This window comes from Oncorhynchus clarkii, chromosome 17 (genome assembly GCF_045791955.1).
Source record: "Oncorhynchus clarkii lewisi isolate Uvic-CL-2024 chromosome 17, UVic_Ocla_1.0, whole genome shotgun sequence".
Lineage (NCBI taxonomy): Eukaryota > Metazoa > Chordata > Actinopteri > Salmoniformes > Salmonidae > Oncorhynchus > Oncorhynchus clarkii.
The window spans coordinates 7707303-7733984 of record NC_092163.1 but is presented as its reverse complement, the minus strand read 5'-3'; the positions used below and the strand labels follow the sequence as shown (position 1 = coordinate 7733984).

At 46.2% G+C, this 26682-nt stretch overlaps 1 protein-coding gene across 1 annotated transcript in view; it reads left to right on the top strand.

Annotated features, from left to right (window-relative positions):
- Positions 1 to 5907: 5907 nt before the first annotated feature.
- The window catches only part of LOC139370167 (mitotic spindle assembly checkpoint protein MAD1-like), a 118042-nt gene continuing 97267 nt past the window's right edge, over positions 5908 to 26682 (top strand). Inside the window, exons 1-8 of the mRNA XM_071109493.1 lie at positions 5908 to 6048; positions 6996 to 7136; positions 7682 to 7861; positions 13489 to 13613; positions 13877 to 13958; positions 14639 to 14769; positions 15185 to 15299; positions 15559 to 15620. Coding sequence (XP_070965594.1) covers positions 5908 to 6048; positions 6996 to 7136; positions 7682 to 7861; positions 13489 to 13613; positions 13877 to 13958; positions 14639 to 14769; positions 15185 to 15299; positions 15559 to 15620 — 977 coding nt within the window. The remainder of the gene's footprint in view (positions 6049 to 6995; positions 7137 to 7681; positions 7862 to 13488; positions 13614 to 13876; positions 13959 to 14638; positions 14770 to 15184; positions 15300 to 15558; positions 15621 to 26682) is intronic.

Below are 26682 nucleotides of genomic sequence, written 5' to 3'. Positions count from 1 at the left end.
TAAGTTCTAGACCTCAGCTGAATCTGGTAATGAGTGGTGTGGCTGTTGAACAAGTTGAGGAGACTAAATGACTTGGCGTTACCTTAGATTGTGAACTGTCCTGGTCAAAACATATAGATTCAATGGTTGTAAAGATGATGGTCTGTCCGTAGAAAACCACAAAGAAGGCTGCAAGCAGGCTCTAGTTTTATCTCATCTTGATTCATGTCCAGCCGTATGTTTAGGTCCTGCAAAGAAAGACCTAGTTAAGTTGCAGCCCAGAACAGAGCGGCACATCTTGCTCTCCATTGTAACCAGAGGGCACACAGTCTTGCTCTTCATTGTAACCAGAGGGCACACAGTCTTGCTCTTCATTGTAACCAGAGGGCACACAGTCTTGCTCTCCATTGTAACCAGAGGGCACACAGTCTTGCTCTACATTGTAACCAGAGGGCACACAGTCTTGCTCTCCATTGTAACCAGAGGGCACACAGTCTTGCTCTCCATTGTAACCAGAGGGCACACAGTCTTGCTCTCCATTGTAACCAGAGGACACAGTCTTGCTCTCCATTGTAACCAGAGGGCACACAGTCTTGCTCTCCATTGTAACCAGAGGGCACACAGTCTTGCTCTCCATTGTAACCAGAGGGCACACAGTCTTGCTCTCCGTTGTAACCAGAGGGCACACAGTCTTGCTCTCCATTGTAACCAGAGGGCACACAGTCTTGCTCTCCATTGTAACCAGAGGGCACACAGTCTTGCTCTCCATTGTAACCAGAGGACACAGTCTTGCTCTCCATTGTAACCAGAGGGCACACAGTCTTGCTCTCCATTGTAACCAGAGGGCACACAGTCTTGCTCTCCATTGTAACCAGAGGGCACACAGTCTTGCTCTCCGTTGTAACCAGAGGGCACACAGTCTTGCTCTCCATTGTAACCAGAGGGCACACAGTCTCTCTTGGCTGAGAGTTGAGGAAAGACACTACTTGTTTTAATAACAAAGTGTTGGAAATTCCAAATAGTTTCCATAGTCACCGTACACACAGCTCTGACACACACACTTACCCCAGCAGACAGGCCACCAGGGGTCTTTTCACAGTCCCCAGGTCCAGAACACATTCAAGGAACCGTCCAGTATTACACAAAGCCGTGAGTGCATGGTGCTCCCTTCTATCTTATACTGTATTATACAGAACCGTGAGTGCATGGTGCTCCCTTCTATCTCATATACAGTATTATACAGAGCCGTGAATGCCTGGTTCTCCCTTCTATCTTATACACAGTATTATACAGAGCCGTGAGTGCCTGGTGCTCCCTTCTATCTCATATACAGTATTATACAGAGCCGTGAGTGCATGGTGCTCCCTTCTATCTCATATACAGTATTATACAGAGCCGTGAGTGCCTGGTGCTCCCTTCTATCTTATACACAGTATTATACAGAGCCGTGAGTGCCTGGTGCTCCCTTCTATCTCATATACAGTATTATACAGAGCCGTGAGTGCCTGGTGCTCCCTTCTATCTCATATACAGTATTATACAGAGCCGTGAGTGCCTGGTGCTCCCTTCTATCTCATATACAGTATTATACAGAGCCGTGAGTGCATGGTGCTCCCTTCTATCTTATATACAGTATTATACAGAGCCGTGAGTGCCTGGTGCTCCCTTCTATCTTATACACAGTATTATACAGAGCCGTGAGTGCACGGTGCTCCCTTCTATCTTATACACAGTATTACACAGAGCCGTGAGTGCATGGTGCTCCCTTCTATCTTATACACAGTATTATACAGAGCTGTGAGTGCCTGGTGCTCCCTTCTATCGTATACACAGTATTATACAGAGCCGTGAGTGCCTGGTGCTCCCTTCTATCTCATATACAGTATTATACAGAGCCGTGAGTGCATGGTGCTCCCTTCTATCGTATACACAGTATTATACAGAGCCGTGAGTGTATGGTGCTCCCTTCTATCTTATACACAGTATTATACAGAGCCGTGAGTGCCTGGTGCTCCCTTCTATCGTATACACAGTATTATACAGAGCTGTGAGTGCATGGTGCTCCCTTCTATCGTATACACAGTATTATACAGAGCCGTGAGTGCATGGTGCTCCCTTCTATCGTATACACAGTATGATACAGAGCTGTGAGTGCATGGTGCTCCCTTCTATCTTATATACAATATTATACAGAGCCGTGAGTGCATGGTGCTCCCTTCTATCTTATACACAGTATTATACAGAGCTGTGAGTGCATGGTGCTCCCTTCTATCTTATACACAGTATTATACAGAGCTGTGAGTGCATGGTGCTCCCTTCTATCTTATACAGCGCTAGTGAACCTCAGACCTGGTTTGGAAACAACCGATGAAGCAATAGCTCACGACACAACGCCTCTCCATGTGACCATGTGACCTCCATGTGACCATGTGACCTCCATGTGACTTGTTGTGTGTATGTACTGACAGGTATGTGTAACTGATAGATACACACACACACACACACTACATATGCATGTTTTTAAATATATGTCAACTGTGAAGTATTTTTTGTTATGTGTCAGATCCCAGTAAAGACGAGCTGTCTCCGTTGCCGTCGGCGACTGGGGATCCTAATAAATCACACGTTAGGACCTCTGATCCCCGTTCCCTGTGTGTGACTGGGATTCTGTAGCCATTCACATCAGTACAGCATTTTGCCATCACAAATCTCCAGTCATTCAGCCTGTACATCCATTGCTTTAGCCTGGTTATTTCTAAGCATTTCCTATTTGTTTTTGTATTTTATTTAACCTTTATTTAACTAGGAAAGTCAGCTAAGAACTAATTATTATTTACAATGATGGCCGACCCCGGCCAAACCCTTTACGACACTGGGCCAATTGTGCGCCGCCCTACGGGACTCCCATTCATGGCTGGTTGTGATACAGCCTGGACTCGAACCTATAGACATATCGGTCCTGGATGGCAGGAAGCTCGGCCCCCGTGATTTACTGGGCCGTACGCATGATGGATCCTTGGTGATGTGAACACAGAGGAACTTGAACCCTACACCACTACAGCCCCGTTGAAGTGATGGATCCTTGGTGATGTGAACACAGAGGAACTTGAACCCCACACCACTACAGAAGTGATGAAGTGATGGGGGCGTGCTTGGCCCTCTGTTTCCTGTGTTTTCCACAGTCAACTCTTTTGTCTTGCTGATGTTGAGGGAGAGGTTGTGGTCCTGGCACCGTACTGCCAGGTCTCTGACCTCGTACCTATTAGGTGTCTCATCGTCGTCTGTGATCAGGCCTTCCACTGTCGTGTCATCACCAAACAAAAGCCATGAACATTTTAAAATGGACCCATCATCCATGTCTTGCCCACACACTCAACCTGATTGTAAGAGGTGCTCTGAAGGTGATGAAGCCCACTGTGGACAAAGTGAAAGCAGCTGTGGAACACTTCCACAGGAGCACAGTAGGTCCTGAAAAACTAAAGTCTACACAACACCAGATGGGCATGCCTGAGCTGAGGCCTAAACAAGACTACACTACAAGGTGGAATTCAACATTTTATATGTTGAAGCGGTTTCTTGAGTCAAAGGATGCCATCATCGCTACCCTGGCCATTGTCAATGCACCTGTTGATGCTCTGACCCAAGAGGAATGGGAGGTGGTGGTGGAGGAGGAGTCCTGGAACCCTTTGAGCAGGTCACTGTGGAGATCAGTGGAGAGAGGAACAGTAAGCAGTTATTACTACATCATTATTTAATCCAGTATTATATATGTATATGAGCAGTAGTATGAGACTGTAGTATCAGTAGACAAAACATGAACCTGAACTAATAAGTTACTGTTCTCTCTTTTCAGCCATGTGACAGCCTCAATAATGATACCCCTGTGTAAGGGTCTGCAGCCAATCACAGCCAGCCGCCAGAGAGAAGCAAATGTAACCACAGGACATGTGACAGAGTTGATGGACATCCTATGTTTATCAATGGACAGAAAGTTCCACATAATGGAATATCATTTATTTATATATTCCATTTTTTCATAACAAACCAATGCATTTAAATACATTGTGGTTAAGGTAGAGTATGATTTCATTTAATAATTTTATTAGAATTGTTTAAACACCAATCATAGTCAAACTATCGCAAACTGTTTGACTTGAAAAAATACAAAACCTTTTTTTTTAAAGAGCCGTTTAGGAGCCAACATAGCCAGCTCACTGAAAAGAGCCGGAATGCCCATCACTACAAGATCCGCCAACCCAATTCCAAAGAAGATAAGAATACTATAGAATAAGTTTCAGTGGAACCCTGCTAAACTGCAAAAAATATATATTCAAGCCGCTTCACGGATTAGTTTACATAAAAATCACTTCCAAACCAAATGGTATAAAGATATAAGATGATCTTACTAGGAAGTATTTAGTGAATTGCTCAATATGCGCATCGAGCGCAGCCTTGACTCTCTTTAGAACGCAGCAGGTAATCTCGCGATAACAGCACAGATCTTGTTCTAGGAAAGGAGGGAGTTCGAAGTTATGCTAGCTAGCTGTTGTTACTATCTATAACTACCTAACTAGTCAACTTTTTAAACGTCAAGTTCCAAGGTAAGATCTGATCAAGCTGTATAATAAATTCCATAACGTGTCCATATGATTTAATAGTCAGATTATTTGCCGACGTCTATCCGATCAACATGTGATGACAATTTGCCGATTGAGCTTGCTAGCTAACGTTAGCTAGCTAGGGGATTCGAGACGTCTAGGTAACCAACGTTAACTATCTTAGAGATGTTGTGATCACATTATTTATGTTCATCAACTACAACGTGTGACTCGTCCATCCTTAAAATAACCGAGTAATCCATAGTTATTAGGCATCCCTGGTAGCAGGTTAGCATGGCTAGTTGGTTAACGTTACTAGTTCACGTTAGTAGCTCTGGTCCATGGCGTTACATGCTGCTTGACCCTTCATCTTTCCAATTGTGCAAAGTCACTAAAGTCAACTTTTCTTTTGTATGCTCATTTCAAACATCATGTTGCGACTTTCGGACAATTTTCTTTTTATTTAACCCCAGACTAGCTTTGCTCCAGGCGCATGCGTCGGATCAGCAGTACGAGTTGTGCATCCGACGCATGCGAATGGATCAACGTATAAGGTAGCTTTTTATTTCTTTAACCTTTATTTAACTAAACTCTAACCCGAAAGACGTTGGGCCAATTGTGCGCTGCCCTATGGGACTCCCAGTCACGGCCGGGTAGTGTAGTGACACCTGTAGCACTGAGATGCAGTGTCTTAAACTGCTGCGCCACTCTTGCCCACCAGAGATAGTCGCCCCAAAATGCTCGTTGACCATGGACATAGCCCCCTATGTCACATAGGAATATGTGCTACTAGCTACTGCCAGCTAGTTACCCTCTCTCTGTTCTAGTGCAGTAAGCTTGTAAATAAACACTTGACCATGGACATTGTATGTAGCTCCTGTAAATGTTGGTCTCTCTCTCTCTTATAGAAGCTACAGCAACCTTGTAAACAGTTGACCATGGACATCGTAGCTCCTGTAAATGTTGGTCTCTCTCTCTTATAGAAGCTACAGCAACCTTGTAAACAGTTGACCATGGACATCGTAGCTCCTGTAAATGTTGGTCTCTCTCTCTCTTATAGAAGCTACAGCAACCTTATAAACAGTTGACCATGGACATCGTAGCTCCTGTAAATGTTGGTCTCTCTCTCTCTCTTATAGAAGCTACAGCAACCTTGTAAACAGTTGACCATGGACATCGTAGCTCCTGTAAATGTTGGTCTCTCTCTCTCTCTTATAGAAGCTACAGCAACCTTGTAAACAGTTGACCATGGACATCGTAGCTCCTGTAAATGTTGGTCTCTCTCTCTCTCTTATAGAAGCTACAGCAACCTTATAAACAGTTGACCACCATGGACATTGAGGATGACACGACGGTGTTCTCCACTCTGAAGTCCTTTAAGAGTTTCATCTCTCTTCCGGACACGTCTCGGAACCAGGGAGAACCGGTGCAGAGCCACGTCCTACAGAACCAGTACCTGCAGAGATTACAGGTGGGTGGAGTAGGACAGACACACACAGAACCACGTCCTACAGAACCAGTACCTGCAGAGATTACAGGTGGGTGGAGGAGGACAGACACACACAGAACCACGTCCTACAGAACCAGTACCTGCAGAGATTACAGGTGGGTGGAGTAGGACAGACACACACAGAACCACGTCCTACAGAACCAGTACCTGCAGAGATTACAGGTGGGTGGAGTAGGACAGACACACACAGAACCACGTCCTACAGAACCAGTACCTGCAGAGATTACAGGTGGGTGGAGTAGGACAGACGCACACAGAACCACATCCTACAGAACCAGTATTTAGAGGACAGAGGTGGTGGGACTGAGACCGACACATTGTGTTGTTGTGAATGACCAGAGACTGCAGAGAGAAGGTACAGTCTGAAACCTGTGTATGTAAGACACAGGAAGTGACCCGTGTGTCTCTGTGTGTAGTTGCTGGAGGCAGCAGAGAAGGTTCAGTCTGAAACCTGTGTATGTAAGACACAGGAAGTGACCCGTGTGTCTCTGTGTGTAGTTGCTGGAGGCAGCAGAGAAGGTACAGTCTGAAACCTGTGTATGTAAGACACAGGAAGTGACCCGTGTGTCTCTGTGTGTAGTTGCTGGAGGCAGCAGAGAAGGTACAGTCTGAAACCTGTGTATGTAAGACACAGGAAGTGACCTGTGTGTCTCTGTGTGTAGTTGCTGGAGGCAGCAGAGAAGGTTCAGTCTGAAACCTGTGTATGTAAGACACAGGAAGTGACCCGTGTGTCTCTGTGTGTAGTTGCTGGAGGCAGCAGAGAAGGTACAGTCTGAAACCTGTGTATGTAAGACACAGGAAGTGACCCGTGTGTCTCTGTGTGTAGTTGCTGGAGGCAGCAGAGAAGGTACAGTCTGAAACCTGTGTATGTAAGACACAGGAAGTGACCCGTGTGTCTCTGTGTGTAGTTGCTGGAGGCAGCAGAGAAGGTACAGTCTAAGACCCAGCTGATCCAGATGGACCAGGAGAAGAGACAGATGGAGATCAGTCACAAGAGAGCACGCATCGAACTGGAGAAGAACGCTACGCTGAGCGCTAGGGACTTTGAGGTATGTAACACACACACACCTGGAGGTAACACACACACACACATACACCTGGAGGTAACACACACATACACATACACCTGGAGGTAACACACACACATACACATACACCTGGAGGTAACACACACACATACACATACACCTGGAGGTAACACACACACACATACACATACACCTGGAGGTAACACACACACATACACATACACCTGGAGGTAACACACACACACACACACACATACATCTGGAGGTAACACACACACACCTACACATACACCTGGAGGTAACACACACACCTACACATACACCTGGAGGTAACACACACACCTACACATACACCTGGAGGTAACACACACACACACAAAATACACCTGGAGGTAACACACACATACACCTGGAGGTAACACACACACACATACACCTGGAGGTAACACACACACACACCTGGAGGTAACACACACACACACACACCTGGAGTATTCTGTGTATTCATATTCTGTGTTCTAAATTCTGTGTTCTGACTTCTATGGCCCACGTTCTAATTGTTCCAGCGTGAGGTGGACCGAAACCAGGACCTGCTGGGACGAATCAGACGCCTGGAAGAGAGGGAGGCGGAGTCTAGCCAGAGCCTATCGGAAAAGGCAGAGGCAAACCGTGCTCTACATCGGACCCTAGAGTCTCTCAACAGAAGGGTGGAGGAGAGGGACGGATGGCTCAACACCTCTAACCAGGTATCCCTGTAACAGAGTTCAGATTATACCATAAAATCACTCCTCTAACCAGGTATACCTGTAACAGAGATCAGATTATACCACCAGATCACTCCTCTAACCAGGTCTACCTGTAATAGAGATCAGATTATACCATAAAATCACTCCTCTAACCAGGTCTACCTGTAACAAAGATCAGATTATACCATCAGATCACTCCTCTAACCAGGTCTACCTGTAACAGAGATCAGATTATACCATAAAATCACTCCTCTAACCAGGTCTACCTGTAACAGAGATCAGATTATACCATCAGATCACTCCTCTAACCAGGTACACCTGTAATAGAGATCAGATTATACCATAAAATCACTCCTCTAACCAGGTACACCTGTAACAGAGATCAGATTATACCATCAGATCACTCCTCTAACCAGGTACCCCTGTAACAGAGATCAGATTATACCATAAAATCACTCCTCTAACCAGGTACACCTGTAACAGAGATCAGATTATACCATCAGATCACTCCTCTAACCAGGTACACCTGTAATAGAGATCAGATTATACCATAAAATCACTCCTCTAACCAGGTCTACCTGTAACAGAGTTCAGATTATACCATAAAATCACTCCTCTAACCAGGTACCCCTGTAACAGAGATCAGATTATACCATAAAATCACTCCTCTAACCAGGTACACCTGTAACAGAGATCAGATTATACCATAAAATCACTCCTCTAACCAGGTCTACCTGTAACAGAGATCAGATTATACCATAAAATAACTCCTCTAACCAGGTACACCTGTAACAGAGATCAGATTATACCATCAGATCACTCCTCTAACCAGGTACACCTGTAACAGAGATCAGATTATACCATCAGATCACTCCTCTAACCAGGTACACCTGTAACAGAGATCAGATTATACCATCAGATCACTCCTCTAACCAGGTCTACCTGTAACAGAGATCAGATTATACCATCAGATCACTCCTCTAACCAGGTCTACCTGTAACAGAGATCAGATTATACCATCAGATCACTCCTCTAACCAGGTCTACCTGTAACAGAGATCAGATTACACCATCAGATCACTCCTCTAACCAGGTACACCTGTAATAGAGATCAGATTATACCATCAGATCACTCCTCTAACCAGGTCTACCTGTAACAGAGATCAGATTACACCATCAGATCACTCCTCTAACCAGGTACACCTGTAATAGAGATCAGATTATACCATAAAATCACTCCTCTAACCGGGTACACCTGTAACAGAGATCAGATTACACCATCAGATCACTCCACAACTTTATGTCTCCACTAGGGGACTGATGATGATTTTTCGACGCTGATAAAGTTTTATTGGAGGATCAAAAAAAGACAATGCTGATTTTGATATATTATATTTGTAATAATGACAATTACAACAATACTGAATGAACACTTTTATTTTTAACTTTATATAATACATAAATCAACTCTATTTAGTCTCAAATAAATAATGAAACATTTTAAATTTGGTTTAAATAATGCAAAAACACAGTGTTGGAGAAGAAAGTAAAAGTGCAATATGTGCCATGTAAGAAAGCTAACGTTTCAGTTCCTTGCTCAGAACATGAGAACATATGAAAGCTGGTGGTTCAACATTCCCAGTTCTTCAATATTCCCAGTTAAGAAGTTTTAGGTTGTAGTTATTCTAGGAATTACTACATGTTGACTATTTCTCTCTCTACCATTTGTATTTCATGTACCTTTGACTATTGGATGTTCTAATAGGCACTTTAGTATTGCCAGCCTAATCTCAGGAGTTGATAGGCTTGAAGTCATAAACAGCGCTGTGCTTCAAGCATTGCTAAGAGCTGCTGGCAAATGGCCTTTGGTCATTAACAAATCCGGAAACTATCATTTAGAAAACAACTCGTTTATTCTTTCAGTGAAATATGGAACCGTTCTGTATTTTATCTAACGGGTGGCATCCCTAAGTCTAAATATTGCTGTTACGTGGCACAACCTTCAATGTTATGTCATAACTATGTACAATTCTGGCAAATTAGCAACGAGCCAGGCGGCCCACTCTGTTGCATATACCCTGACTCTGCGTGCAATGAACGCAAGAGAAGTGACACAATTTCCCTTGTTTAATATTGCCTGCTAACATTAATTGCTTTTAACTAAATATGCAGGTTTAAGAAATATATACTTCTGTGTATTGATTTTAAGAAAGGCATTGATGTTTATGGTTAGGTACATTCGTGCAATCTGAAAACAAGACTCCCCAAATTTTATCAGCATATCGATTGCGCAACCAGGGGAGGAAAGACCTTGGACCATTGTTACTCTAACTTCCGCGACGCATATAAGGCCCTGCCCCGCCCCCCTTTCGGAAAAGCTGACCACGACTCCATTTTGTTGATCCCTGCCTACAGACAGAAACTAAAACAAGAGGCTCCCACGCTGAGGTCTGTCCAACGCTGGTCCGACCAAGCTGACTCCACACTCCAAGACTGCTTCCATCACGTGGACTGGGAGATGTTTTGTATTGCGTCAGATAACAACATTGACGAATACGCTGATTCGGTGTGCGAGTTCATTAGAACTTGCGTTGAAGATGTCGTTCCCATAGCAACGATTAAAACATTCCCTAACCAGAAACCGTGGATTGATGGCAGCATTCGTGTGAAACTGAAAGCGCGAACCACTGCTTTTAATCAGGGCAAGGTGTCTGGTAACATGACCGAATACAAACAGTGCAGCTATTCCCTCCGCAAGGCTATCAAACAAGCTAAGCGCCAGTACAGAGACAAAGTAGAATCTCAATTCAACGGCTCAGACACAAGAGGCATGTGGCAGGGTCTACAGTCAATCACGGACTACAGGAAGAAACCCAGCCCAGTCACGGACCAGGATGTCTTGCTCCCAGGCAGACTAAATAACTTTTTTGCCCGCTTTGAGGACAATACAGTGCCACTGACACGGCCTGCAACGAAAACATGCGGTCTCTCCTTCACTGCAGCCGAGGTGAGTAAGACATTTAAACGTGTTAACCCTCGCAAGGCTGCAGGCCCAGATGGCATCCCCAGCCGCGCCCTCAGAGCATGCGCAGACCAGCTGGCCGGTGTGTTTACGGACATATTCAATCAATCCCTATACCAGTCTGCTGTTCCCACATGCTTCAAGAGGGCCACCATTGTTCCTGTTCCCAAGAAAGCTAAGGTAACTGAGCTAAATGACTACCGCCCCGTAGCACTCACATCCGTCATCATGAAGTGCTTTGAGAGACTAGTCAAGGACCATATCACCTCCACCCTACCTGACACCCTAGACCCACTCCAATTTGCTTACCGCCCAAATAGGTCCACAGACGATGCAATCTCAACCACACTGCACACTGCCCTAACCCATCTGGACAAGAGGAATACCTATGTGAGAATGCTGTTCATCGACTACAGCTCGGCATTCAACACCATAGTACCCTCCAAGCTCGTCATCAAGCTCGAGACCCTGGGTCTCGACCCCGCCCTGTGCAACTGGGTACTGGACTTCCTGACGGGCCGCCCCCAGGTGGTGAGGGTAGGCAACAACATCTCCTCCCCGCTGATCCTCAACACTGGGGCCCCACAAGGTTGCGTTCTGAGCCCTCTCCTGTACTCCCTGTTCACCCACGACTGCGTGGCCACGCACGCCTCCAACTCAATCATCAAGTTTGCGGACGACACAACAGTGGTAGGCTTGATTACCAACAACGATGAGACGGCCTACAGGGAGGAGGTGAGGGCCCTCGGAGTGTGGTGTCAGGAAAACAACCTCACACTCAACGTCAACAAAACTAAGGAGATGATTGTGGACTTCAGGAAACAGCAGAGGGAACACCCCCCTATCCACATCGATGGAACAGTAGTGGAGAGGGTAGCAAGTTTTAAGTTCCTCGGCATACACATCACAGACAAACTGAATTGGTCCACTCACACAGACAGCATCGTGAAGAAGGCGCAGCAGCGCCTCTTCAACCTCAGGAGGCTGAAGAAATTCGGCTTGTCACCAAAAGCACTCACAAACTTCTACAGATGCACAATCGAGAGCATCCTGGCGGGCTGTATCACCGCCTGGTATGGCAACTGCACCGCCCTCAACCGTAAGGCTCTCCAGAGGGTAGTGAGGTCTGCACAACGCATCACCGGGGGCAAACTACCTGCCCTCCAGGACACCTACACCACCCGATGTCACAGGAAGGCCATAAAGATCATCAAGGACATCAACCACCCGAGCCACTGCCTGTTCACCCCGCTATCATCCAGAAGGCGAGGTCAGTACAGGTGCATCAAAGCTGGGACCGAGAGACTGAAAAACAGCTTCTATCTCAAGGCCATCAGACTGTTAAACAGCCACCACTAACACTGAGTGGCTGCTGCCAACACACTGACACTGACTCAACTCCAGCCACTTTAATAATGGGAATTGATGGGAAATGATGTAAATATATCACTAGCCACTTTAAACAATGCTACCTTATATAAATGTTACTTACCCTACATTATTCATCTCATACGCATACGTATATACTGTACTCTATATCATCGACGGTATCCTTATGTAATACATGTATCACTAGCCACTTTATACTATACTATGCCACTTTGTTTACATACTCATCTCATTTGTACATACTGTACCCGATACCATCTACTGTATCTTGCCTATGCTGCTCTGTACCATCACTCATTCATATATCCTTATGTACATATTCTTTATCCCCTTACACTGTGTACAAGACAGTAGTTTTGGAATTGTTAGTTAGATTACTTGTTATTACTGCATTGTCGGAACTAGAAGCACAAGCATTTCGCTACACTCGCATTAACATCTGCTAACCATGTGTATGTGACAAATAAAATTTGATTTGATTTGATTTTCTTGTTAAATCATCACCCGTTTGGTAGGCTGTGACTCGATGATAAATTAACAGGCAACGCAGGACAAGCTAGTTAACCTAGTAATATCATCAACCATGTATAGTTAACTAGTGATTACGTGAAGATTGATTGTTTTTTTTATGTGATAAGTTTAATGCTAGCTAGCAACTTACCTTGGCTCCTACTGCACTCGCGTATCAGGTGGTCAGCCTGCCACTCAGGCTCCTCGTGTAATGTAATGCAATGTAATGCAATGTAATGTAATGTAATGTAATGTAATGTAATGCATTGCATTACATTACATTACATTACACGAGGAGCCTGAGTGGCAGGCTGACCACCTGGTACGCGATTGTTATGAAAACTAGAAATCGTCCCTAATTAACCAGTCGACCTCTAGTCTCCACTCACATCGTCAAATTGCTACTTTTCTGTGGAGTAACTCATTAGTTGTCCTATTTATATATATATATTTTTTAAATCCCAACCCGCGTCCCCGCAGGAGGCAGCTGTAGAAGGCGAGCGGTTTAAAGGATGAGATTGAGGATGAGATGGATGACTACACTGTGTTATTGGTCCCTGTAGACGGTGAGCGGTTTATAGGATGAGGTTGAGGATGAGATTGATGACTACACTATGTGTTATTGGTCCCTGTAGACGGTGAGCGGTTTAAAGGATGAGATTGAGGATGAGGTTGATGACTTCACTATGTGTTATTTGTCCCTGCAGACTGTGAGCGGTTTAAAGGATGAGATCCGGGACCTGAAGCAGCAGGTCCAGACGCGGGACAACACCATCTCTAACCAGACACTGGAGAACCAGGGACTACAGGAACAAGTGGAGCTACAACACAGGTAACACACACTACTTCCTGGATTTCCTTTCTTCTGATTGGTCCTGCCTGGATTTCCTTTCTTCTGATTGGTCCTGTCTGGAATTCCTTTCTTCTGATTGGTCCTGCCTGGATTTCCTTTCTTCTGATTGGTCCTGTCTGGATTTTGTTTCTTCTGATTGGTCCTGCCTGGATTTCCTTTCTTCTGATTGGTATTTCCTGGTTTCCCTTCCCTCTGATTGGTCCTGCCTCGATTTCCTCCCCCCTGACTGGTCCTCTTTACAGGAAGTACCAGGAAGTGTCTCAGCGGTGCCAGGCCCTCCAGTTAGCATCATCCACTTGCTCTGACCACGAACTCAAGATTAAGGTGAGGCTAGGATTATTGTTGTTCAAAGTAGGACTAAAATGAATGATGTCTAGATTAAGATTGGTATTAATACAGTTCAGATTGGGACTAGGTTTAGAGAACTAGGAGGTTGGGACTAGGTTTAGACAACTAGGAGGTTGGGACTAGGGTTGACTGATGTATGAAGATTGAGACTGATTGTACCTGAATTCAAATTAGGACTGGGGTTGAGATTGGGACTAGAGTTGGGGAGCTAGGTTAGGATTAGGACTGGGGTTGAGATTGGGACTAGAGTTGGAACTAGGTTAGGATTAGGACTGGGGTTGAGATTGGGACTAGAGTTGGGGAGCTAGGTTAGGATTAGGACTGGGGTTGAGATTGGGACTAGAGTTGGGGAGCTAGGTTAGGACTGGGGTTGAGATTGGGACTAGAGTTGGAGCTAGGGTAGGATTAGGACTGGGGTTGAGATTGGGACTAGACTCTGTCCTCTGTAGGCTTTATAAACTCTCAATGTAATCACCATTTATTGTTTCTGGGTTTAAATGACCTGCCATCAAATGAAGAGATGCTTTTAACTCTTCAGTCTAACACACAACCTCAAACTCCACGCGATGTTCACCTTTCAGATTGTCATTAAATCTCTCTTTCATGAGCGGAGAATACCACTCAAAGGTGTGTGTGTGTGTGTGTCTCCCCCCCAGGAGTTGGAGAGGAAGTTGGCTCTGCAGGAACAGGATGTTGTCATAGTGAAGAACATGAGGTCAGAGGTCGCTAGGGTCCCAGATATGGACAAGGAGCTCCGACAGCTAAGAGAGGAGAATGTTTACCTCAGGTAACACTACTAGAACACATGGAGCAGGACCGCTAAGAGAGGAGAATGTTTACCTCAGGTAACACTACTAGAACACATGGAGCAGGACCGCTAAGAGAGGAGAATGTTTACCTCAGGTAACACTACTAGAACACATGGAGCAGGACCGCTAAGAGAGGAGAATGTTTACCTCAGGTAACACTACTAGAACACATGGAGCAGGACCGCTAAGAGAGGAGAATGTTTACCTCAGGTAACACCACTAGAACACATGGAGCAGGACCGCTAAGAGAGGAGAATGTTTACCTCAGGTAACACTACTAGAACACATGGAGCAGGACAGCCAAGAGGTTATTTGTAGGTTGTAAAAGAAGACAACTATCATTAATGTCTCTTAAACCTCTCTCTCACTGTCTCCCCTCATTCCGTATCCCAGGGAGACGAGGGAGAACGTGATCCTGCTGAAGGAGGAAACGGAGGGTTTGAGACGTAAGGTAGAACGGATGGAGAAGATGAAAGAGGAGATGGTGAACGTGGAGCTGGAGAAGGAGGTGTGTGACCTGTTTTGTGTTTTTTAAATGTGAAACCGGGCTGGAGGAGAAACATTTGCAGTGTGCTGTCTGTTCTAACTAATGGTTGTTCTGATACACAACTGAAAAGGAAACGTAACATTTTTTATTTTAATTAGCGAAAAATAAACAAATCTCAGGGTTGGAAACAATCTGCATAGTAGTTGAATTTGTAAATGTGAAACCTTGAATCCCGACACCCTGGTGGTGTGTCATCTTGTTCCTTCCTCTCCTCCTTCAGAAACTGTCTCAGAAACTGCAGGCCTGGGAGAACCTGGGACAGTCTACTGGACTCAACATACGGTCAGCTGGAATGTCTCTGTCTCTAGTATAATATTTCACCACTGGGTGGAATGTCTCTAGTATAATATTTCACCACTAGGTGGAATGTCTCTAGTATAATATTTCACCACTGGGTGGAATGTCTCTAGTATAATATTTCACCACTAGGTGGAATGTCTCTGTCTCTAGTATAATATTTCACCACTAGGTGGAATGTCTCTGTCTCTAGTATAATATTTCACCACTAGGTGGAATGTCTCTAGTATAATATTTCACCACTGGGTGGAATGTCTCTGTCTCTAGTATAATATTTCACCACTGGGTGGAATGTCTCTAGTATAATATTTCACCACTGGGTGGAATGTCTCTAGTATAATATTTCACCACTGGGTGGAATGTCTCTAGTATAATATTTCACCACTGGGTGGAATGTCTCTGTCTGTAGTATAATATTTCACCACTAGGTGGAATGTCTCTAGTATAATATTTCACCACTGGGTGGAGCTCTTGAGTCATGAAAAATACTGGCGCCTCTCTCTGTGAAGAGAGTGATGTTTTATTTGTTTGCTTTATGCCTGCTGTCTGTGTGTGTGTGTGTGTGTGTGTGTGTTCTGGGCTGAAAGCCCGTAATGACAGAATGATTGCATGTTTCCATATGAGCAGCGAAGCCCATCAGACACATTACAAACACTGCACTGCATCTAACACACACTATATTTTTCTCTCATGACTACCCCAGTGTTTGTTGTACACTGAGTAGCCAGATTATTAGGTACATCACCTTGTTCACCAAAATAGATGGCTCCTACAGACAGGGAGTCTATAGAAAGCAGTCTATAGAAAGCAGGCAGACAGGCATCGAGGCATTCAGTTACTGTTTGATTGAACGTTAGGATGGGAAAACGAGTGACCTGAGAGACGTTGAGCACGGTTTGGTCGTCAGTGCCTGGTGCACCGGATCCAGTGTCTCAGAAACATGGCTGTACCTAATAAACTGTGTGAATTGAATGTTAAATGGTGCACGTTCTCTCTCCCATACGATACTCTCACATGGCATTACCCCTCTCTCCCATACTATACTCTCACATGGCATTACCCCCCTCTCCCATACGAAACTCTCACATGGCATTACCCCCCCTCTCTCCCATACGATACTCTCACATGGCATTACCCCCCCTCTCTCCCATACGATACTCTCACATAGCATTACCCCCTCCCCCACACGATACTCTCACATAGCATTACCCCCCCTCTCTCCCATACTATACTCTCACATGGCATTACCCCCCTCTCCCATACGATACTCTCACATGGCATTACCCCCCTCTTCCATACGATACTCTCACATAGCATTACCCCCCCACACGATACTCTCACATAGCATTACCCCCCCCCACGATACTCTCACATAGCATTAACCCCTCCCCCACACGATACTCTCACATAGCATTACCCCCTCCCCCACACAATACTCTCACATAGCATTACCCCCCCCTCTCTCCCATACTATACTCTCACATAGCATTACCCCCCCTCTCTCCCATACGATACTCTCACATAGCATTATCCCCCCCCTCTCCCACACGATACTCTCACATAGCATTACCTCCCCTCTCTCCCATATGATACTCTCACATAGCATTACCCCCCCTCTCTCCCACACGATACTCTCACATAGCATTACCCCCCTCTCTCCCATACGATACTCTCACATAGCATTACCCCCCCCCCTCTCTCCCATATGATACTCTCACATAACATTATGCCCCCTCCCCCATACGATACTCTCACATAGCATTACCCCCCCTCCCCATACGATACTCTCACATAGCATTACCCCCCCTCCCCCATACGATACTCTCACATAGCATTACCCCCCCCCCTCTCTCCCATATGATACTCTCACATAGCATTACCCCCCCCCCCCTCTCCCCCATACGATACTCTCACATAGCATTACCCCCCCTCCCATACGATACTCTCACATAGCATTACCCCCCCTCCCATACGATACTCTCACATAGCATTACCCCCCCTCTCTCCCATATGATACTCTCACATAGCATTACCCCCCCCCCCCTCTCCCCCATACGATACTCTCACATAGCATTACCCCCCCTCCCATACGATACTCTCACATAGCATTACCCCCCTCCCCCCTCTCCCATACAATACTCTCACATAGCATTACCCCCCCCCCCCCCCCCCCCCCCCTCCCATATGATACTCTCACATCTGAGACGTTTACTCTTCACAATAAAAGCACTTACAGTTACCCAGGGCAGCTCTAGCGGCGTGGCAGCTCTAGCGGCGGGGCAGCTCTAGCGGCGGGGCAGCTCTAGGGGCAGCTCTAGCGGCGGGGCAGCTCTAGCGGCAGCTCTAGCGGTGGGGCGGCTCTAGCGGCGGGGCGGCTCTAGCGGCGGGGCGGCTCTAGCGGCGGGGCGGCTCTAGCGGCGGGGCGGCTCTAGCGGCGGGGCGGCTCTAGCGGCGGGGCGGCTCTAGCGGCGGGGCAGCTCTAGGGGCGGGGCGGCTCTAGAGGCGGGGAAGCTCTACGGGCAGCTCTAGCGGCGGGGCAGCTCTAGCGGCGGGGCAGCTCTAGAGGCGGGGCAGCTCTAGAGGCGGGGCAGCTCTAGAGGCGGGGCAGCTCTAGAGGCGGGGCAGCTCTATGGGCGGGGCGGCTCTATGGGCGGGGCGGCTCTATGGGCGGGGCGGCTCTATGGGCGGGGCGGCTCTATGGGCGGGGCGGCTCTAGGGGCGGGGCGGCTCTAGGGGCGGGGCGGCTCTAGGGGCGGGGCGGCTCTAGCGGCGGGGCGGCTCTAGCGGCGGGGCGGCTCTAGGGGCGGGGCGGCTCTAGGGGCGGGGCGGCTCTAGGGGCGGGGCGGCTCTAGCGGCGGGGCGGCTCTAGCGGCGGGGCGGCTCTAGCGGCGGGGCGGCTCTAGCGGCGGGGCGGCTCTAGCGGCGGGGCGGCTCTAGCGGCGGGGCAGCTCTAGGGGCAGCTCTAGCGGAGGGGCAGCTCTAGCGGAGGGGCAGCTCTAGCGGAGGGGCAGCTCTAGCGGAGGGGCAGCTCTAGCGGAGGGGCAGCCCTAGCTGGGCTAAAATAAGACCAACTGACTTCTTGGAACGGTGGCATCTTATGACGGTGCCACGTTGAACGTCACCGAGCTCTTCAGTAAGGCCATTCTACTGTTTGTCTATGGAGATTGCATGGCTGTCTGCTCGATTTCATACACTTGTCAGCAACGGGTGTGACTGAAATATCCGAATCCACTAATTTGAAGGGGTGTCCACATACTTTTGTATGTATGTATGTATTCAATACCAGTCAAAAGTTTGGACACACCTACTCATTACTATTTACTACATTGTATGATAGTGAAGACATCAAAACTATGACATCACACATATGGGATGCTCTTAAAGGGGTACACACATTAATCATCATGAATTAGGTTAATAAACCCTATTTTAATGTTTGTCACAGAAAATATCTATTTTTTTTGCAGTTTGGATCAGATGAGATCATCACTAGTAAATATACTGAACAAAAATATAAACCCAACATGCAATCATTTCATTGATTTTATTGAGTTACAATTCATCAGTCAATTAAAATAAATTCATTAGACCCGAATCTATGGATTTCACACGACTGGGAAAACAGTGACACCTGTTGGTCAAAAGATGCCTCACAATGGGCATCAGGATCTCGAGAGGGTATTTTCGTGCGTTCAAATTGCCATTGTTTTCATTGTCCGTAGCTTATGCCTGCCTATACCATAACCCCAACCCGCCAGCATTGGGCCCTCTGTCTCTGTCTCTAGTATAATATTTCACCACTGGGTGGAATGTCTCTAGTATAATATTTCACCACTGGGTGGAATGTCTCTGTCTCTAGTATAATATTTCACCACTAGGTGGAATGTCTCTAGTATAATATTTCACCACTAGGTGGAATGTCTCTGTCTCTAGTATAATATTTCACCACTGGGTGGAATGTCTCTAGTATAATATTTCACCACTGGGTGGAATGTCTCTAGTATAATATTTCACCACTGGGTAGAATGTCTCTAGTATAATATTTCACCACTGGGTGGAATGTCTCTAGTATAATATTTCACCACTAGGTGGAATGTCTCTGTCTCTAGTATAATATTTCACCACTGGGTGGAATGTCTGTAGTATAATATTTCACCACTAGGTGGAATGTCTCTGTCTCTAGTATAATATTTCACCACTAGGTGGAATGTCTCTGTCTGTAGTATAATATTTCACCACTAGGTGGAATGTCTCTGTCTCTAGTATAATATTTCACCACTAGGTGGAATGTCTCTAGTATAATATTTCACCACTGGGTGGAGCTCTTGAGTCATGAAAAATACTGGCGCCTCTCTCTGTGAAGAGAGTGATGTTTTATTTGTTTGCTTTATGCCTGCTGTCTGTGTGTGTGTGTGTGTGTGTGTGTGTGTGTGTGTGTGTTCTGGGCTGAAAGCCCGTAATGACAGAATGATTGCATGATTCCATATGAGCAGCGAAGCACATCAGACACATTACAAACACTGCACTGCATCTAACACACACTATATTTTTCTCTCATGACTGACTACCCCAGTGTTTGTTGTACACTGAGTGGCCAGATTATTAGGTACATCACCTTGTTCACCAAAATAGATGGCTCCTACAGACAGGGAGTCTATAGAAAGCAGGCAGACAGGCATCGAGGCATTCAGTTACTGTTTGATTGAACGTTAGGATGGGAAAACGAGTGACCTGAGAGACGTTGAGCACGGTTTGGTCGTCAGTGCCTGGTGCACCGGATCCAGTGTCTCAGAAACATGGCTGTACCTAATAAACTGTGTGAATTGAATGTTAAATGGTGCACGTTCTCTCTCCCATACGATACTCTCACATAGCATTACCCCCCTCTCTCTCCCACATGATACTCTCACATAGCATTACCCCCCTCTCTCCCATACTATACTCTCACATAGCATTACCCCCCTCTCTCTCCCACATGATACTCTCACATAGCATTACCCCCCTCTCTCCCACACGATACTCTCACATAGCATTACCCCCCCCCCTCTCCCATACGATACTCTCACATGGCATTACCCCCCTCTCCCATACGATACTCTCACATAGCATTACCCCCCCCTCTCTCCCACATGATACTCTCACATAGCATTACCCCCCTCTCTCCCACACGATACTCTCACATAGCATTACCCCCCCCTCTCTCCCATACGATACTCTCACATAGCATTACCCCCCCTCCCCCATACGATACTCTCACATAGCATTACCCCCCCCCCCTCTCCCCCACACGATACTCTCACATAGCATTACCCCCCCTCCCCCATACGATACTCTCACATAGCATTACCCCCCCCCCCTCTCCCATACGATACTCTCACATAGCATTACCCCCCCCCTCTCTCCCACACGATACTCTCACATAGCATTACCCCCCCCCCTCCCCCATACGATACTCTCACATAGCATTACCCCCCCTCTCCCACACGATACTCTCACATAGCATTACCCCCCCTCCCCATACGATACTCTCACATAGCATTACCCCCCCTCCCCCATACGATACTCTCACATAGCATTACCCCCCCCCTCTCTCCCATATGATACTCTCACATAGCATTACCCCCCCCCCCCCCTCTCCCCCATACGATACTCTGACATAGCATTACCCCCCCTCCCATACGATACTCTCACATAGCATTACCCCCCCTCCCATACGATACTCTCACATAGCATTACCCCCCTCCCCCCCTCTCCCATACAATACTCTCACATAGCATTACCCCCCCCCCCCCCCCCCCTCCCATATGATACTCTCACATGTGAGACGTTTACTCTTCACAATAAAAGCACTTACAGTTACCCAGGGCAGCTCTAGCGGCGTGGCAGCTCTAGCGGCGGGGCAGCTCTAGGGGCAGCTCTAGCGGCGGGGCAGCTGTAGGGGCAGCTCTAGCGGCAGCTCTAGCGGCAGCTCTAGCGGCGGGGCGGCTCTAGCGGCGGGGCGGCTCTAGCGGCGGGGCGGCTCTAGCGGCGGGGCGGCTCTAGCGGCGGGGCGGCTCTAGCGGCGGGGCGGCTCTAGCGGCGGGGCGGCTCTAGCGGCGGGGCAGCTCTAGGGGCGGGGCGGCTCTAGAGGCGGGGAAGCTCTACGGGCAGCTCTAGCGGTGGGGCAGATCTAGGGGCGGGGCAGCTCTAGCGGCGGGGCAGCTCTAGAGGCGGGGCAGCTCTAGAGGCGGGGCAGCTCTAGCGGCGGGGCGGCTCTAGCGGCGGGGCGGCTCTAGCGGCGGGGCGGCTCTAGCGGCGGGGCGGCTCTAGCGGCGGGGCGGCTCTAGGGGCGGGGCGGCTCTAGGGGCGGGGCGGCTCTAGGGGCGGGGCGGCTCTAGCGGCGGGGCGGCTCTAGCGTCGGGGCGGCTCTAGGGGTGGGGCGGCTCTAGCGGTGGGGCAGCTCTAGGGGCAGCTCTAGCGGCGGGGCGGCTCTAGCGGCGGGGCGGCTCTAGCGGCGGGGCGGCTCTAGCGGCGGGGCGGCTCTAGCGGAGGGGCAGCCCTAGCTGGGCTAAAATAAGACCAACTGACTTCTTGGAACGGTGGTATCTTATGACGGTGCCACGTTGAACGTCACCGAGCTCTTCAGTAAGGCCATTCTACTGTTTGTCTATGGAGATTGCATGGCTGTCTGCTCGATTTCATACACTTGTCAGCAACGGGTGTGACTGAAATATCCGAATCCACTAATTTGAAGGGGTGTCCACATACTTTTGTATGTATGTATGTATTCAATACCAGTCAAAAGTTTGGACACACCTACTCATTACTATTTACTACATTGTATGATAGTGAAGACATCAAAACTATGACATCACACATATGGGATGCTCTTAAAGGGGTACACACATTAATCATCATGAATTAGGTTAATAAACCCTATTTTAATGTTTGTCACAGAAAATATCTATTTTTTTTGCAGTTTGGATCAGATGAGATCATCACTAGTAAATATACTGAACAAAAATATAAACCCAACATGCAATCATTTCATTGATTTTATTGAGTTACAATTCATCAGTCAATTAAAATAAATTCATTAGACCCGAATCTATGGATTTCACACGACTGGGAAAACAGTGACACCTGTTGGTCAAAAGATGCCTCACAATGGGCATCAGGATCTCGAGAGGGTATTTTCGTGCCTTCAAATTGCCATTGTTTTCATTGTCCGTAGCTTATGCCTGCCTATACCATAACCCCAACCCGCCAGCATTGGGCCCTCTGTTCACAGCGTTGACATCAGCAAACCGCTCGCCCACACAGCGTCATACGTATGGTCTGCGGTTATGAGGCTGGTTGGATGTAAAAAATTCTCTAAAATGACATTGGAGGTGGTTTATGGTAGAGAAATGAACATTCAATTCTCTGGCAACCGCTCTAGTTGACATTCCTGTAGTCAACGTGCGAATTGCACGCTCCCTCAACTTGAGACGCCTGTGGCGTTGTGTTTGACACGACTGCACATTTTAGTGGCCGTTTTATTATTGTCCCCCCAGCACAAGGTGCACCTGTGTAATGATCCTGCTGTTTAATCAGCTTCTTGATATGCCACACCTGTCAGGTGGAAGGATTATTATACCATTTGAGAGAAATCAGCTTTGTTTGTTTTGTGCGTATGGAACATTTCCTGTGATGTTTTAGTTCAGCTCATGAAACACGGGAGCAACACTTAACATGCTGCGTTTATAAATGTCTGTTCAGTTAAAACTGTCACAGTGTTTAACAGGGTAGTAACCAGTAATAAACTGTCACGGTGTTTAACAGGGTAGTAACCAGTAATAAACTGTCACGGTGTTTAACAGGGTAGTAACCAGTAATAAACTGTCACGGTGTTTAACAGGGTAGTAATCAGTAATAAACTGTCACAGTGTTTAACAGGGTAGTAACCAGTAATAAACTGTCATGGTGTTTAACAGGGTAGTAACCAGTAATAAACTGTCACGGTGTTTAACAGGGTAGTAACCAGTAATAAACTGTCACGGTGTTTAACAGGGTAGTAACCAGTAATAAACTGTCACGGTGTTTAACAGGGTAGTAACCAGTAATAAACTGTCACGGTGTTTAACAGGGTAGTAACCAGTAATAAACTGTCACGGTGTTTAACAGGGTAGTAACCAGTAATAAACTGTCACGGTGTTTAACAGGGTAGTAACCAGTAATAAACTGTCACAGTGTTTAACAGGGTAGTAACCAGTAATAAACTGTCACGGTGTTTAACAGGGTAGTAACCAGTAATAAACTGTCACAGTGTTTAACAGGGTAGTAACCAGTAATAAACTGTCACAGTGTTTAACAGGGTAGTAACCAGTAATAAACTGTCACGGTGTTTAACAGGGTAGTAACCAGTAATAAACTGTCACAGTGTTTAACAGGGTAGTAACCAGTAATAAACTGTCACGGTGTTTAACAGGGTAGTAACCAGTAATAAACTGTCACGGTGTTTAACAGGGTAGTAACCAGTAATAAACTGTCACGGTGTTTAACAGGGTAGTAACCAGTAATAAACTGTCACGGTGTTTAACAGGGTAGTAACCAGTAATAAACTGTCACGGTGTTTAACAGGGTAGTAACCAGTAATAAACTGTCACGGTGTTTAACAGGGTAGTAACCAGTAATAAACTGTCACGGTGTTTAACAGGGTAGTAACCAGTAATAAACTGTCACGGTGTTTAACAGGGTAGTAACCAGTAATAAACTGTCACGGTGTTTAACAGGGTAGTAACCAGTAATAAACTGTCACGGTGTTTAACAGGGTAGTAACCAGTAATAAACTGTCACGGTGTTTAACAGGGTAGTAACCAGTAATAAACTGTCACGGTGTTTAACAGGGTAGTAACCAGTAATAAACTGTCACGGTGTTTAACAGGGTAGTAACCAGTAATAAACTGTCACGGTGTTTAACAGGGTAGTAACCAGTAATAAACTGTCACGGTGTTTAACAGGGTAGTAACCAGTAATAAACTGTCACGGTGTTTAACAGGGTAGTAACCAGTAATAAACTGTCACGGTGTTTAACAGGGTAGTAACCAGTAATAAACTGTCACGGTGTTTAACAGGGTAGTAACCAGTAATAAACTGTCACGGTGTTTAACAGGGTAGTAACCAGTAATAAACTGTCACGGTGTTTAACAGGGTAGTAACCAGTAATAAACTGTCACGGTGTTTAACAGGGTAGTAACCAGTAATAAACTGTCACAGTGTTTAACAGGGTAGTAACCAGTAATAAACTGTCACGGTGTTTAACAGGGTAGTAACCAGTAATAAACTGTCACGGTGTTTAACAGGGTAGTAACCAGTAATAAACTGTCACGGTGTTTAACAGGGTAGTAACCAGTAATAAACTGTCACGGTGTTTAACAGGGTAGTAACCAGTAATAAACTGTCACGGTGTTTAACAGGGTAGTAACCAGTAATAAACTGTCACGGTGTTTAACAGGGTAGTAACCAGTAATAAACTGTCACAGTGTTTAACAGGGTAGTAACCAGTAATAAACTGTCACGGTGTTTAACAGGGTAGTAACCAGTAATAAACTGTCACAGTGTTTAACAGGGTAGTAACCAGTAATTAACTGTCACAGTGTTTAACAGGGTAGTAACCACTAATACACAGGGTAGTAACCAGTAATAAACTGTCACGGTGTTTAACAGGGTAGTAACCAGTAATAAACTGTCACGGTGTTTAACAGGGTAGTAACCAGTAATAAACTGTCACGGTGTTTAACAGGGTAGTAACCAGTAATAAACTGTCACGGTGTTTAACAGGGTAGTAACCAGTAATAAACTGTCACGGTGTTTAACAGGGTAGTAACCAGTAATAAACTGTCACGGTGTTTAACAGGGTAGTAACCAGTAATAAACTGTCACGGTGTTTAACAGGGTAGTAACCAGTAATAAACTGTCACGGTGTTTAAAAGGGTAGTAACCACTGCTCCAGACTGTAATTTGAGGAGAAGGGAAGCTGGTGGAAATCGTTTTAATAGTTAGTTTTTTAAGGACTTGAAAGAATAGAATCTTCCGGAGAGTTTAGATTCAGCAGTTATCCCAAATGGCACCCGATTCCCTATGGGCCCTGGTCAAAAGTAGTGTACTATATAGGGAATAGGGCCCTGGTCTATAGTAGTGTACTATATAGGGAATAGGGCCCTGGTCTATAGTAGTGTTCTATATAGGGAATAGGGCTCTGGTCTATAGTAGTGTTCTATATAGGGAATAGGGCTCTGGTCTATAGTAGTGTTCTATATAGGGAATAGGGCTCTGGTCTATAGTAGTGTTCTATATAGGGAATAGGGCTCTGGTCTATAGTAGTGTTCTATATAGGGAATAGAGCCCTGGTCTATGGTAGTGTTCTATATAGGGAATAGAGCCCTGGTCTATGGTAGTGTTCTATATAGGGAATAGAGCCCTGGTCTATGGTAGTGTTCTATATAGGGAATAGAGCCCTGGTCTATGGTAGTGTTCTATATAGGGAATAGGGCTCTGGTCTATAGTAGTGTTCTATATAGGGAATAGAGCTCTGGTCTATAGTAGTGTTCTATATAGGGAATAGGGCTCTGGTCTATAGTAGTGTTCTATATAGGGAATAGGGCTCTGGTCTATAGTAGTGTTCTATATAGGGAATAGGGCTCTGGTCTATAGTAGTGTACTATATAGGGAATAGGGCTCTGGTCTATAGTAGTGTTCTATATAGGGAATAGGGCTCTGGTCTATAGTAGTGTTCTATATAGGGAATAGGGCTCTGGTCTATAGTAGTGTTCTATATAGGGAATAGAGCTCTGGTCTATAGTAGTGTTCTATATAGGGAATAGGGCTCTGGTCTATAGTAGTGTTCTATATAGGGAATAGAGCCCTGGTCTATGGTAGTGTTCTATATAGGGAATAGAGCCCTGGTCTATGGTAGTGTTCTATATAGGGAATAGAGCTCTGGTCTATAGTAGTGTTCTATATAGGGAATAGGGCTCTGGTCTATAGTAGTGTTCTATATAGGGAATAGGGCTCTGGTCTATAGTAG